This window comes from Canis lupus, chromosome 2, assembly GCF_003254725.2.
Source record: "Canis lupus dingo isolate Sandy chromosome 2, ASM325472v2, whole genome shotgun sequence".
In the NCBI taxonomy this organism is placed as follows: Eukaryota; Metazoa; Chordata; class Mammalia; order Carnivora; family Canidae; genus Canis; species Canis lupus.
Window position 1 is genome coordinate 9,713,676 of NC_064244.1, and position 15,685 is coordinate 9,729,360.

The window sequence follows — 15,685 nt, forward strand, 5'->3', positions numbered from 1 at the left end:
GACATTTGAGCAAAGCCCTCAAGGGAGATGAGGCAATGGATTGCCTCAAGTAGAAGCAATGGATGATAGTTTTATGTTCTTGAGGAATAGTAAGGAGTCTGGAGAGTATTAAAATGAGGTTAGAGAAATGATGAATGGGGTGGGGATAGGAGGCATAAATCACTGAGAGCCTTATACTGTAAGAACCTGACTTTTAGTCTGACATGGGAAGTTCTAGGAAGATCGAGCAGAGGAGTGACATGATTTGATACATGTTCTAAGAAGTCTGACTGTGAGGCTAAGAACACACTGAAACAAGGACTTGAAACAAGGAGACCAACCAGTTGGGAGCTGTTTTAGTAATCCAGACAAGAGGTGGTGATAGCTTGGATCAGGGTGATAAAAGTGAAGAAATGGAATTCTTAATGTATTTTGAAATTAGCGACAAGATTTCCTACTAGATTTCTTACAGGATGTAAGGGAGAAAGGGGAGTTGATGACTCCAAGGTTTAGGACCCCAGTAGGTCAAAGGAATAGGAGCTACACTGGAAGAAGCAGGTGGAAGTGAAGGGAGTTTTATCAAGAGCTTAGTTTAGCACATAGTTCCCTCTCTCCTTAATATTTAGAGCACATTGGGCTGCCCAGGTGGCTCAGCAGTTTAGCACTGCCTTTGGCCCAGGGTGTGATCCTGGGGACCCGGGATTTAGTCCCATGTAGGGCTCCCTGCATGGAGCCTGCTTCTCCCTCTGCCTGTGTCTCTGCCTCTCTCTCTCTCTCTCTCTCTCTCTCTCTCTCTCTGTGTCTTTCATGAATAAATAGATAAAATCTTTAAAAAAAATATTTAGAGCACATTCCTGTATAAGTCAAGATTTAATTTCTGGACCTGTGCTGTGAGTTAGGTAGAGCAGATATTTCATTTTATAGGTGGAGACTTAGCGATAAATCATGTGAAATAAATACTAATGTATTGGCAAGTGACAAAAGATACAGAATCTAGTTTTTCTGACTTGTTTTCTCACTTTTCTACCAGTATTCATATTAATGACATGATTTCAAAACTCCTTACCATTCTGATAACTTTTCTGATATAATCTAGTTTTTCAGTTCCATATTTTAAGTATAGTGCTCAAAACTGATTTAAAAACTTCCTTCCTTTTCCTCTTCCAAGTTCCATTTCATTAATATCTGTTGCACTATTGTCTAAGCGTTTCCAAAGAGAAATTCTCTGTGTCTGCTAGAAAAAGAAGGTAATAAGTTAAGATGTTACGACTTTGCTCAGTTTAAACTCTTCTCCACTGTTTTCAAAACCATAGAGGTACAAGTGTTAATCAAGACCTGAAGAATATCTGCAGGTTCATGATCAAAGAGCCCAAATTACTATTCAGCAAATGTGTCTTAGCATAGTAAACACTTTTGCAATGTGTGACAGGAAGTATTTGATCTAAGTAGCTAACTCATTAGTTGAATTGTTTAGTGTCAGTTTCCAAGTATATGAAAAGGCAGGCTACTTATGCCAGAGTTTTTTGTTTTTTTGGTTTTTGTTCCTCTACCCGAACTCTGTGTTGTTTTGTTGAATGAAAGCATCAAATGGAAGGGCTCCCTTAGGATGATATTTGGCTCATTTCTTATTCCTTTGACAATCATGTTGAATAAATTTTTCTTTTGAAAGGAAACCATTTCTCTCTTCAGTCACTAGACACTTAATGTGTTATGGGTTTGTTTTACTTCCCTTTCTAAATTTATTTTGGATTTTGTTGTTTGGTTGGTCAGTTAGTTTTTGTTTCTAGCCTTGGTCAGGCTTGTCATTAAGAATCAACCTATCTTGGGACACCTGGGTGACTCAGTGGTTGAGCCCCTGCCTTCGGCCCAGGAGTCTTAGAGTCCCATGATCAAGTCCCACATCAGGCTCCCTGGAGCCTGCTTCTCTCTCTGCCTATGTTTCTCTCTCTCTCTCTCATGGATAAATAAAATCTTAAAAAAAAAAAAAATCAATCTATCTTAACCTGAAGCCCATAACTTACCAAATTTCAATAATAATTACTTTTCTAGCAAAAATACTCTGTATTCTTTATTTAACTCAGAATTTTCCTTATAAGATTCATCATGCTGCTAAAAAAAAAAAATCTTAGATTTGTTTTTCTTGGATGAACTATATATAAGGATATGTTTATTAACACCAAAATTCATAGCTGGGCCCATACTAATTACATACAGTTTATTAAAACTAGAAATTTGCAGGAAAGATAGTTGTAGTTAACAAATAGAAGTCTTCTTTTTCACTTAGACATGTTTGAAAACACGTTTTTATTTTTAATATATATGAAAAATTTTGTCAAGTGCAAAATGTTGGATGCTACAGTCTTAGCCCTATATTATTATTAAAGTAGCGAGAAATCAATGAATATTTTAAGCTGTGGTTTGTTTATTGGTTTCAAAAATTGTATTTTCAGATTTATGTTTTATAATGTTTAAATTTTGTTTTATATTTATATCTGCAACTTTGTAAAACTATACATTCATTTTTATTATTTATTTTTTACTGAGATGTTCCTTCTCTTTTTTTAAAAAACTTTATTAGAGGGGGGAGGGAGCATGAGGTAGGGGAAGGGACAAAAGGAGAGGAAGAAGCAGACATCCCACTGAGCAGGAAGCCCAGTACAGGACTCCATCCCAATAGATCATGACCTGAGCTGAAGACAGACTCTTAACTGAGGGAGCCATCCAGGCGACCCCCATCTCTTTTGCTTCATTGTCTCTATGCTTTTATTTCTGGGGGAATTGCTGGAGAGAAGATTTTTTTTTTTTTTTAATTTTAATAGGTTCTCTTAGATCACTTCCCAAAAGGCTGTAATGTAATAGTTCACATTTCTACCACCAATGTAGAGATGGCCCTTTCCCTACCAACAGTATCTTTTATTAGATTTTTAGATTTCTGCTCATATAATAGGTATAAAATCATATCATGTTATTACTTCAGTTTGCATTTCTTTAAGCTTTTTTTCTTTTAAAGATTTTATTTATTTATTCACGAGAGACAGAGAGAGAGAGAGGCAGAGACACAAGCAGAGGGAGAAGCAGGCTCCACGAAGGGAGCCCAATGCGGGACTCTATCCTGGGACCCCAAGATCACACCCTGAGCCAAAAGCAGACAGACGCTCAACTGCTGAGCCCCCCAGGCATCCCAATTTCTTTTTTTTTTTTTAAACTTTTATTTATTTATGATAGGCACACAGTGAGAGAGAGAGAGAGGCAGAGACACAGGCAGAGGGAGAAGCAGGCTCCATGCACCGGGAGCCCGACGTGGGATTCGATCCCGGATATCCAGGACCGCGCCCTGGGCCAAAGGCAGGCGCCAAACCGCTGCGCCACCCAGGGATCCCCCAATTTCTTTAAACTTTAGAGGGTGTATCTTGTTTCCTGGCCACTTGGATTTGTTCTTTTGTGAACTTTGCCCTTTTTTTTTTTTTTTGGGTGGGTGTTTATCCTCTCAATTTATAACATCTCTTTAAATGTTCTGTATTATCAGTCTTCTGTTTGTATTCTAAATTGTAAATATCCTTTTCAAATATATTAATTCTCTCATGATTTGTTTATTCTCTCCTTTATCTTTTATAGCATCTGTGTTTCAGTCTCAGTTAAGATTTCCTTATCCTTTAAATAATACATGCAGTATTTTAGATTTTTTTCACAATATGTTTATTGTTTGGGCTTTTTAAGTCAAGGGTTTCTTTTTAAGATTTTATTTAAGAGAGAGAAAAAAAACTACAAGCAAGAGGAGGGGCAGAGAGAGAGGAAGAAGCAGGCTCCCCACTGTGCAGGGAGCCCAACATGGGGCTTGATCCCAGAACGCTGGGATCATGACCTGAGCCTAAGGCAGATGCTTAACCGACTGAGCCACCCAGGTTCCCCCTCAAGGCTCTTATCCAACTGGGATTTATTTTTGTGTATTGTGTAAGATTATGTCCAGTTTTCTTTCAAATGTATATTCAGTTGTGCCAGCATAATTTATTAAATCCTTTTCCCATTGAATTGAAATGTTTATGGATTCTTTGTTCTAGAATTTATTCCTATGACAATATTGTATTAATTTTACTACATCAGCATTATAGAATATGTGAACACACATGCACACACAATGGTGAAATATGGTTATAAGAAATTTGACTATATGGAATTTGACTAATAGCAATTAAGAATGGAGTAGCTTCTTAATACTGACCCTGTAATCAAAACAGATTTAATGAAGGGGCCATTTGATAGCCATCTATTGATAACTACCCCCGATGCCATCAGATTACATTTTGCGCTTGTTAAAATATTGAAAAGATGAATGTATATACTATTAGGAGCCACTTTTGCACCAAGTAGTATGTTAGGGTTTATAGTTTTCTGTACATCAATTTTATAAGATTAGATTTAGCTTCCTTTTACAAATGAGAAAATAGACATTTGTTCTAAGGGTTAAGTTACTTACCCAATATCATGTCACTATTATGACTGAGTTCTTTTCATGTAAGAAATGTTTCATAAAAAGTACTTTGAAAACTAAAGATATATACAAACTGATAGAGTGGTTATATTGTGATCATCATCTCATTGTATCTGTGAGTTTCATTTAAAAACAATGCAGTAGCTAATGCACAATAAAACACCTAGCTATTTATAGCAAAACAATTGTAATTTTTTGTAATGTCCTCACCCACTTCTTCACTCCCACACCTGCCTCTGACAACCACCAATCTGTTCTCTGTATCTATAAGCTGGGTTTTGGGGGAGGGGTGTGTTTGGTTTTTGTTTGGCTTTGTTAAGGTTCCCCATATGAGAGAGATCATATATTTGTCTTTCTCTGACTTATTTCATGTAGCATGATGCCCTTGAGGTCCATCCATATTGTTGCAAGTGGCAAGATTTCATTCCATTTTATGACTGAGTTATATCCCATTGTATATAATTCTGTTTTGGGGCACCGCCGGTGGCGCAGCGGTTTAGTGCTGCCTGCAGCCCGGGGTCTGATCCTGGAGACCCAGGATCAAGTCCCGTGTCGGGCTCCCTGCATGGAGCCCGCTTCTCCCTCTGCCTGTGTCTCTGCCTCTCAGTCTCTCTCTCTCTCTCTCTCTGAATAAATAAATTAAAAAAAAATACTTATATAAAAAAAAATTGTTTTGATGAAAGAACAATATTTATGTTTTTTTCTAGATACAGTGTATGAATAAAATGTTAAAAATTCTTTTTCTAGTCTTAAGAAATCCCAATAATTCTCTTAAACATTTTTTTAGAACAGAAGAAAGTTAAAGTAAAAAAACCAAAACCTGAATTTCCTGTATATACGCCTTTAGAAAGTGCATATATTCAATCTTATGATCATGGAACTTCTATAGAAGAAATTGAGGAACAAATGGATGATTGGCTGGAAAACAGAAACAAAACACAGAAAAAACAGGTAAATAAACTTTTAAAAATCTCTTTTACTTAAGTAAAATACAGAAAAGGACATAAAATGTAAAAATATACAGCTCAGTGAATTGTCACAAGGTGAACCAAGTTAACTGTTGCCAAGATCAAGAAGATATGTAGAACATTGCCATTGTCCAGAAGCCTCCCTCATTCTTCTTCCTGGTTTCTACCTTCCTTTCCTTCCACAAAGATAAAAATATCCTAACTTCTAACATCATAGATTAGTTTTACCTGCTGTTTGAAGTTTCTAAATGGAATCTCCTGTTTTAGTCCATTCAGGCTGCTAGAACAAAAATATAATAGACTGGGTGGCTTAAACAACAAACATTTATTTCTCACAGTTCTGAAGACTGGGAAGTCCAAGATCAAGACGCCGGCAGATTCGGTGTCTGGTGAGGGCACTCTTCCTAATTCATAGACAGCAGTATTCTCGCTGTGTCCTCACATGGCAGAAGAGGTGAGAGAGCTCTCTGGGGTCTCTTTTATAAGGGCACTAATCCCATTCATGAGGGCTCCACCCTCATGACCTAATCATCTTCCAAAGGCCCTACCTCCTAATATCACATTGGGGGTTAGGATTTCAACATGATTTGGGGGGAACACAAACATTCAGTCCATAACACATTCCATGTGTACTCTTTTGCATCTCCTTCCCTCCATTTGGCATTGTATTTGTAAGATTTTTCCATTATTGTGTATAGCAGTAGGTTGTTCATTTTCATTAATATGTACTAGTTCATTTAGAAATATAGCAGAATTTTTTGTTAAAAGTTTGTATTTTTTCCAGTTTTTGGCTACCATAAATAATTTTCCTGTGAACATTATTGTACTTTTAGTATACATATGTGTAAATTTCTATTTTGGGAGTTAAGTTGCAGGTCATTGCTCAACTTTACTTGTAAACAGTTTTTTTAAATGTTGTTATCAATTTATACTTCAGCAGCAGGATATGAAAATTCCAGTAACTCTACATTCTTGCCAACACTTGGTCAAGTCTTTTATATTTTAACCATTCTGGTAGGTATAAAGTGATATCTAATTATGAATTAATTTGCATATTCTTTGATCAATAAGATTGAATGAACACCTTTGCTTACATTTATTGGACACTGATATTCTCCTATGTGAAGTATCTTTTCAAGTCTTTTTTTATTGAGTTGCTCATGTTTTCTCATATTGATTTGTAAAGAGTTCTTTATATATTTCATAAACAGATCTTCACATATTTTATCCCATTCTGGCTTGCCCTTTCACTCGCTTAATGGTATCTATTGATGACCAGAGTTACTAATTTCAATCATACTTTTCCTTTCCTTTCCCATATTTGGTGTTTTGTTTAAGAAATCTTTTCCTACCTCAAAGTCATAAAGATAATACTACAAACCTCATGTTCTGTTTCTCACATTTAGATCAATAATCTCCTGGAATTTATTTTTGTGTTTGGGGTGAAATAATGTTTAAATGTAATTTTTCTTCAAAAGTTTTCCAAATCAGTTGACTCACTTAATAAAAATACTGCTTCCTGCAGCTCTACAAATACTGTCTTTATCACAAAACAAGTGTTTATAACTGTGTGTTTATAACTGTTTTCAGGCTTTCTACTTTGTTCTGTTAATCTACTTGTGCATCTTATGCCAATACCATATAGTACTAATTACTGTAACTTTATAATAAGTACCTGGTGCAATAATTTTCCAGCTCAGTTTCCCTTCTATAAGGTTGCCAATTTGTGTTTTCATACAAATTTTTAAAGTAGCTTGTCATTTTCCACAGATTATTCAGCTGAAATACTCAACTTGGAGTATATTGAATATATATACATTAATTTTGGAAGAATTGACATCCAGACAGGATTGATCCTAAAAACCATTAATAAATCCATTCATTTACATTTTTAAAAAATTATAATAATGTGATGCAACTTTTCGTGTTTTCTATTTATAGGTTATACATTTTTTTTCTTTTGTGCTATTTAGAATCTCTAATACATATAGAATAAAAGTGATGATAACAATTTCCAAAATAAAAAACTTCCATCACTAGGGCAGCCTGGGTGGCTCAGCGTTTTAGCACTGCCTTTGGCCCAGGGTGTGATCCTGGAGACCTGGGATCGAGTCCCATGTCAGGCTCCCTGCATGGAGCCTGCTTCTCCCTCTGCCTGTGTCTCTGCCTCTCTGTCATGAATAAATAAATAAAATCTTTAAAAAAAAAAATTCCATCACTGAAACCTTTTATTTCATCATTGAAATTATTTATTAAAATTTTATTTCATTATTAAATATGATGTATGTTGCCAGCTTTTTATACAATTTTTGAGATATATTTCACATAAAATTCACCATTTAAAAGTGAAGCATACACTTTAGTGGTTACTTAGTCTCTTTTCTATGTTGTGCAACCATAACTGGTATCTAATTTGAGAACTTTTTCATCACACCAAAAAAAGTAAAATAACCGTCTCCCTGTTAGCAGTTAGTTCCAATTCTCAGCTTTCCTCTTCCATGACAACCGCTGATCTACGTTCTGTCCCTATGGTTTTGCCTCTTGTAGACATTCCATGTAATTAGAATCATGCAATATGTGCTCTTTTGTGTTTGGCTTCATACAATGTTTTCAAGGTTCATCCATGCTGTAGCATTTAACAGTATTTCATTTCTTCTTATAGTTGAATAATATTCCATTGTATCGATCTATCACATACTGTTTATCCACTCAACAGCTAATATACTGGTTGATTTTGGTTGATTTTCCTTTTTGGCTGTGATAAACAAAGATGTTGTGGACATCCACATATGCGTCGTTGTGTAAACATTTTCTTTTCTTTTGTTTTCCTTAGTTTGTTGAACATATTTAAAATAGATTCAGAGCTATCATCTAGAAAGTACATTGGTCTCCCTCAGGCACGGTTTCTATTTCTTTATTCCTTTGTATGGCACATACTCCCTTTTTTTCTTTACAGGCCTTGTAATTTTTGTTGTTGCTATTGAAGATACTATGAATATTATAAGTTGGCAACTTTGGAAACCAGATTCTCTCTCCTTTCTAGGATTTGTTGTTATTTGGTCTAATTGTAGCTGTTTGTTTAGTGTTTTTTTTTTTTTTAACTAATTTTATGAAGTCTGTATTTTTTTTTTTTTGTCATATGTGGCTGCTGAATTCTGTTTCATTAGCATAGTGATCAGCTAGTAATTGGACAGAGTTTCCTTAAATGCCTAGAGCCCAAAATTCTTCCAGTCTTTGCCATGATTTCTGTGTATGTATTGGAGATTGCCTTCCATACTCAGCCAAGCAGTTTACAACTCTGCCTTACCCTTTACCTTCTGTTTCCAAAGATATTCAAGGTCATCAGCTAGTGAGAACCTTTATTGTTTTCAGGTCTTTTCTGAGCATCTCACAGCCCTGAACATGGCACATGGAGTTCTAGATTCCCGGGAATGTCAGAGCATCTCATTCCTCAGCCTTTCCTTCCAAGCTTTTTGATTAATCTGTTGTTTTCCCAACTGTTTTCTGTCACCTCAGTCAGCAGTAGTTAATATACTAGCTTGTAAGAGGTTTCAACAAATGCCTCCAGGGAAGCAGCTTTAGAATTAGACCAGCTTTGATTTAGGAAAAATAAAGACAAGCTTTTTGAACCAGTAATCCAGGGAGCCCCACCAGACAGGTTAGAACAAATAATTGTAATTCTTCGCAAATTAGCTCACTCTGCTCCTACCTGGATTAGAAATCAGTTATTATTTTTACAGGCAGTGAGGAGCTGTGGAATAGGGGGTAATAGGGGGGTACATACAGGCAGTGAGGAGCTGTGGTCCATGCTGCAGTTTGCTGTGCTTTTTTTTAATTGAAGTATAATTGATAAACAATGTTATATGTTATGTAAACATAGTATCATGTCATGCACAAATAATGAGTTTTACTTATTACCTATTTGGATGCCTTTTATTTCTTTATATTGTCTGATTGCTGCAGCAGGGACTTCCAGGACTATGTTGAATGAAAGAAGTGAGAGAAGCTCCTATTTAGGGTGGTACATATATATATTTACATTGGCTATAACCTCTCATTGGGTTGATTCTTTTATCTTTATGTAATGCCCTTCTGTGTCACTTGCTGCAGTCTTTGTTTTAAAGACTATTTTGTCTGATATAAACATTGTTATCCCAGCTTTTCTTCACTTCCATTTGTATAGTATATATTTTTCTGTCCCTTCACTTTCAGTCTGTTAAGTCTGAAGTGAGTCTCTTATAGGCAGCATCTAGCTGAGTCTTGTTTTTTAATCCATATAGTCACCCTAGGTCTTCTTATTGGAACATTTAGTCTATTTACATTTAAAATAATTATTGATAAGTATGTATTGCTGTTTTGTTAATTGTTTTCTGATTGTTTTTGTAGTCTTTCGCTTCCTTCTTTCTCTCTTCCTTATAATTTGATGGCCTTCTTTAGCATTATACTTTAATTCTCTTCCTTTATTTTTGGTGTATCTCTTATGAGTTTACAGATTTCTGGTTACTATCAGGTTCATATATAGTATCTTATATATATTGCAGTGTATATTAAATTGATGGTGGTGGGCACCTGGGTGGCTCAGTGGTCGAGCATCTGCCTTTGGCTTAAGTTGTGATCCCAGGATTCCTGGGATCGAGTCCCACACCAGGCTCCCTATGGGGAGCCTGATTCTCCCTCTACCTATGTCTCTGCCCCTCCTTCTCACTCTCTCTCTGTCTCTCATGAATAAATAAATGAAATCTTTAAAAATTAATTAATTAATTAATTAATTGGCTTAAGTTCATACATGTTCTAAATTTTTATACTCCCACATTTTATGTATATGATGTCATATTTTATTTACATCTTTTTATTTTGTGTATCCCTTGATTAGTTTTTGTAGATATAGGTAATTTTACTACTTTTGCATTTTAACCTCTGTACTGGCTTTATAAAATGATCTATTATATTTACTATATGTTTGCTTTTACCTGTGAAATTTTTTCCTTTCATAAACTTCTTCTAGTTATGGCCATTTCTTTCCATTTAAAGATTTCTTTAACATTTTTTTTAAGGCTGGTTTAGTGGTGATGAACTTAAACTTTTGTCTGGCAAACTATCTCTCCTTCTGTTGTGAATGATAACCTTACAAAATAGAGTATTCTTGGTTGTAGGTCTTTTTTCTTTTCAGCCCCTGAATATATCATACCACTTTCTTCTGGCCTGAAAAGTTTCTGCTAAAAAAATCAGCTGGTAAACTTATAGGGTTGTTTTTGTTTGTTTGTTTGTTTGTTTGTTTGTTTGTTTCGGCGCAGGGTGGCGGGGGGCTGGTGGGAAGCACATGGTATGTAACTGTTTTCTCTTACTGCTTTAAAAATTTCCTCTTTATGACAAAACATGAGAGACTCCTAACTCTGGGAAACAAACAAGGGGAGGTGGAAAGGGAGGTGGGCGGGGCGTTGGGGTGACTGGGTGATGGGCACTGAGGGGGCCCTGATGGGATGAGCACTGGGTGTTATGCTATATGTTGGCAAATTGAACTCCAATAAGAAGAAATTTTTAAAAATCCCTCTTTAAACAACAAATGTTGGAGAAGATGTGGAGAAAGGGGAACCCTCTTGTACTGTTGGTGGGAATGTGAATTGGTGTAGCCACTGTGGAAAACTCTGAGGAGGTTCCTCAAAGAGTTAAAAATAGAGCTACCCTATGACCCAGCAATTACTGGGGATTTTCCCCAAAGATACAGATGCAGTGAAAAACTGAGACACCTGCACCCCAATGTTTCTAGCAGCAATGTCCACAACAGCCAAACTGTGGAAGGAGCCTTGGTGTCCATCGAAAGATGAATGGATAAAGAAGATGTGGTATATGTATACCATGGAATATTACTCAGCCATTAGAAACAACAGATACCCACCATTTGCTTCAATGTGGATAGAATTGGAGGGTATTATGCTGAGTGAAGAAGGACAAACATTATATGGTTTCATTCATTTGGGGAATATAAATAGTGAAAGGGATTAAAGGGGAAAGGAGAGAAAATTAATGGGGAATATCAGAGAGGGTGACAGAACATGAGAGACTCCTAACTCTGGGAAATGAACAAGGGGTAGTGGAAGGGAAGGTGGGCGGGGGTATGGGGTGACTGGGTGACAGGCACTGAGGGGGAGCACTTGACAGGATGAGCACTAGGTGTTATATGTTGGCAAATCGAACTCCAATAAAAAATATTTTTAAAAAAATAATAAAACAAAAATACCCTATTTTAAAAATTAAAATAAAAAAATTCCTTCTTTAACATTACTTTTTGCCATTTTCATAATATGTCTTGGTATGAGCCTCCTTGGGTTCATCTTGCTGTGGGCTTTGTGCTTTCCAGACCTAGACATCTGTTTCCTTCCCAGATTAGGGAAATTTTCAGATATTATTTCTTTTTTTAAAATTTATTTTATTTACTTATTTGAGAGAGAACACAAGTAGAGGGAAGGAGCAGAGGAAGAGGGGGAAGCAGACTCCACACTGTGCCCAACATGGGGCTTGATCCCAGGATCCTGGAATCATGACCTGACCCAAAGGTAGCCACTTAACCAACTGAGCCACCCAGGCGCCCTTAGCTATTATTTCTTTAAATAAGTTCTCTGCCCTCTTTTCTTTCTCTTTTCCTCCTGAGGTTCCTATGAGTGTTATTCTGCTTGATGATATTGAAGCATTCCCTTAACCTATTCTTATTTTTTATTATTTTTTCTTTTTCCTGCTCAGTTTGGTTGCTTTCTATTACCTTCTTTTCCAAATTAATGAACCATTCTATATCTTCGAGTTGGTTTTTGTTTGGGGGATTTTTTTTTTTTTTTTTTTTTTTTTTTTTTTTGTGAAGGAGAGACTCTCTTTTTTTTTTTTTTTTTTTTTTTGGGAGAGAGACTCTCAAGCTGGCTCCATGCCCAGTGTGGAGCCTTACTTGAGGCTAATCTCATGACCCTGACCCAGAATCAAGAGTTCAATGCTTTACCAACTGAGCCACCCAGGGACCCCTACATCCTCTGATCTGTCGTTGATTATCTCTAGTGAGTTTTTAATTTCAGTTATTGAATTCTTCAGCTCTGTCTGGTTCTTTTTTAATATTTTTTATCACTTTATTGAAGTCCTCACTGAGTATGTCCACTCTTTTATCAAGTCCAGTATCTTTATGTTCATTACATTAAATTCTGTATAGAAAGATTGTTGTTCTTATCAAGAAATAGCTCATTTGGGGGCACCCCGGTTGGCTCAGTTGGTTAAACCTGATTTCAGTTCAGGTCAATGACTCAGGGTCCTGAGATCAAGTCCCCCGTTGGGCTCCACACTCAGCAGGGAGTCTGCTTGAGATTATCTCTCTCTCTCTCTCTCCCTCCCTCCCTTCCTCTTCCTCTTTCTCTTCCTCTTCCCCTCCTTCCCACACTCATTCTCTCTCTCTAAAATTAATTAATTAGGGATCCCTGGGTGGCGCAGCGGTTTAGCACCTGCCTTTGGCCCAGGGCGCGATCCTGGAGACCTGGGATCGAATCCCGCGTCGGGCTCCCAGTGCATGGAGCCTGCCTGCTTCTCCCTCTGCCTGTGTCTCTGCCTCTCTCTCTCTCTCTGATGTGACTATCATAAATAAATAAAAATTAAAAAAAAAATTTAAAATTAATTAATTAATTAATTTTTTTAAAAGAGTCAGTTGATTTTCCCGAAATGGTCCTGGAAAGCCTTTGGCTAATTTCCAGAGTTCACAAAAAGTTGATTCTCATAGTTTTTGCCCACTTTTTTCTTACTTTTATGGAGAAATAGTATTTGGAGTTTCTTATTATGCTATTTTTATTGACATCATTCTAAGTTTTTTAGAAATCTAAGGTCTCTTCCTAGTTTTGTTAAGAGTTTTTATTCATTAAAAATGAGTGTTATCAATATTTCTGTGTTAAGGTGATCATGTGATTTTTTTTCTCCTTTATTTTGTTAATGAGATGATTTCTATTGATTGATTTTCTAATATTAAACTACCTTACTTTCCTGAAGTGAATCCATTTAATTGTTTTGATTTGACAGTACTTTGTTTTAGGTTTTTGTTCTTATGTTTATGAGAGAGATTGGCCTTCTCCTACAAGAAAGAGTGATTTTCTTATATCTTTGCCAGGTTTGATGTCAGTCATGCTGGACTTACATGAAATGCTTCTTCTCTTTTAAATTTTTTTTATTTGAAATAATTTCAGATTCATGGGAAGTTGCAAAGACAGTAACAGTTATTTACCTTTCATCCATTTTTCACTAATGGTTATATCTTCTATACCCACAGTTTAATATCAAAACTTGGAAATTGACATTTGTGCAGTGGTTTGAGAATACTTGTATGCCGTTTATCACATATATAGATTTATATATATAAAGATACAGAACTATTCAAGATACAGATCATAAAGATAACTCTCATGCTTCCTTATATCACTCCTATCCCCTCTGCTTTTTTGGATTTAAAATATTTAACTACGTTTCTCTTGGGTACCTAGAAGTGGAGTTGCTGGGTCATGTGGTAGTTCTAAGTTTACATTTTGAGAAACTACCAAACTCTTTTCCAGAGTGGTTGCACCATTTTACATTTCCCCCAGCAATATATGAGAGATGCTGTTTTTTTCATCTTTACCAGCACTTGATGTCCTCACTATTTTTTTTATTTTAGCTATACTAATAAGTGTATAGTGATACCTCATCGTGATTTTGTTTCCCTAATGATTGTTTATGTTGAATATCTTTTCACTTATTTGTTATCTGTATATCCTCCTAGAATGAAATCTTTGTCTTTTGCCTCTTTTTCTAATTCAGTTGGCTGTTTTTTTGTTTTTAAAGTTTGAAAGTTCCTTATATGTTCTTAATATATGTCGTTTATCAGAAGTTGGGTTGGAAATATTTTCTCCTAGTCTACAACTTTTCATTTTCTTAACAGTATCTTTGGCAAAGCAAAAGTGTTTAATTTTGATAAAGCTCAATTTATTACTTTGGTTCTTTTATGTATTGTGCTTTAGTGCCATGCTCGAAAACTTTTTACTATGCCATAGGTTACAGAGTTTCTCTTGGGTTTTCTTCTGAAAGTTTTATAGTGCTACAGTGTACATTATATATATGATCCACTTTTTTATATTAGGTATGAGATTTAGGCAAATGTTCTTTTTCTTTTACAATGTCTAATCTACTTATTTCCTTAAAAGACTATCCTTTGTTCTTTATTTCTTGGAAGAATTACATAAGATTAGAATTATTTCTTCCACAAATATTTAGAAGAAATCACTGGTAAAGTTACCTGGGGGTTCTTGCAGGGATGCTTTTTGAGATCCAACTTTTTTAATACTTATACACTCATTTAGGTTTTATATTTCTTGTGTCAGCTTAAGGTGTATTTTTTCCAAGAATTTGTCTATTTGTTTAACTTACAAAATTTGTCACTATAAAGTTGTTTACTCATTTGCTGTGTAAAGCAGTGCTGTCCAACTGAACTCTTTGTGATTATATGTTCAATATCTGTGCTGTCCAGGATGGTATGTAGCTTTTGAGCACTTGAAATTTTGCTAGTGTGACTAAGGAACTGGATTTTTAATTTCATTACATTGTAAATAATTTATATTTTACTTAATAGCTTCATGACAATATTAGCACACATCTGTAGGGCCTATAATAATTATCTCCTTTTCTTTGCTACTATTAGATAGTTGTGTGTTCTTGGTCTCTCAGTCTTTCTCATTATTCTTTTCAGATTTTTGTTATTAGTCTTTAAAAAGAATCTTTTGCAGTTTTTTAATATATTGTATGCCTATTTTCTGCATCATTATTACTCTTATTATTTCTTTCATTTTATTTCCTCTAATTTGTTATTCTTATCTAACCTGTAAAGATGAAGAGTTACCATATTTTCAATCTTGTAAAATATGCATTAAAGGCTATAAATGCCCCTCATGATGGCTTTAGCTACAAAGTAACACATTTTAACATTTTGTATTTTCATTTATCATTCAGTTAAAAATATTTCTAATTCTCGTTGTGATTGCTTTGTTGACCATGGACTCTTTAGGACTATATTTCTTAATTTACAAACACTTGAAAATGTTTTAGTTATCATTTTATTAATTTCTTGCTTAATTGTTTTGAGATAAGAAAAGATACTCAATTTCAGTCCTTTGAAATATGTTGAGACTTGCTTTATGGATTACCCTATGGTCAATTATTACAAATACTCCGTGTATTCAAAGAGTTGTGCAATTGTGGATAA

General features: G+C 35.4%; 1 protein-coding gene across 1 annotated transcript in view; it reads left to right on the forward strand.

Moving 5' to 3' along the window:
- DNAJC1 (DnaJ heat shock protein family (Hsp40) member C1) overlaps positions 1-15,685 on the forward strand; it is a 207,015-nt gene that overhangs the window by 102,287 nt on the left and 89,043 nt on the right. Inside the window, exon 8 of the mRNA XM_025463991.3 lies at positions 5,256-5,419. Within this exon, the coding sequence (XP_025319776.1) occupies positions 5,256-5,419 (164 nt within the window). The remainder of the gene's footprint in view (positions 1-5,255; positions 5,420-15,685) is intronic.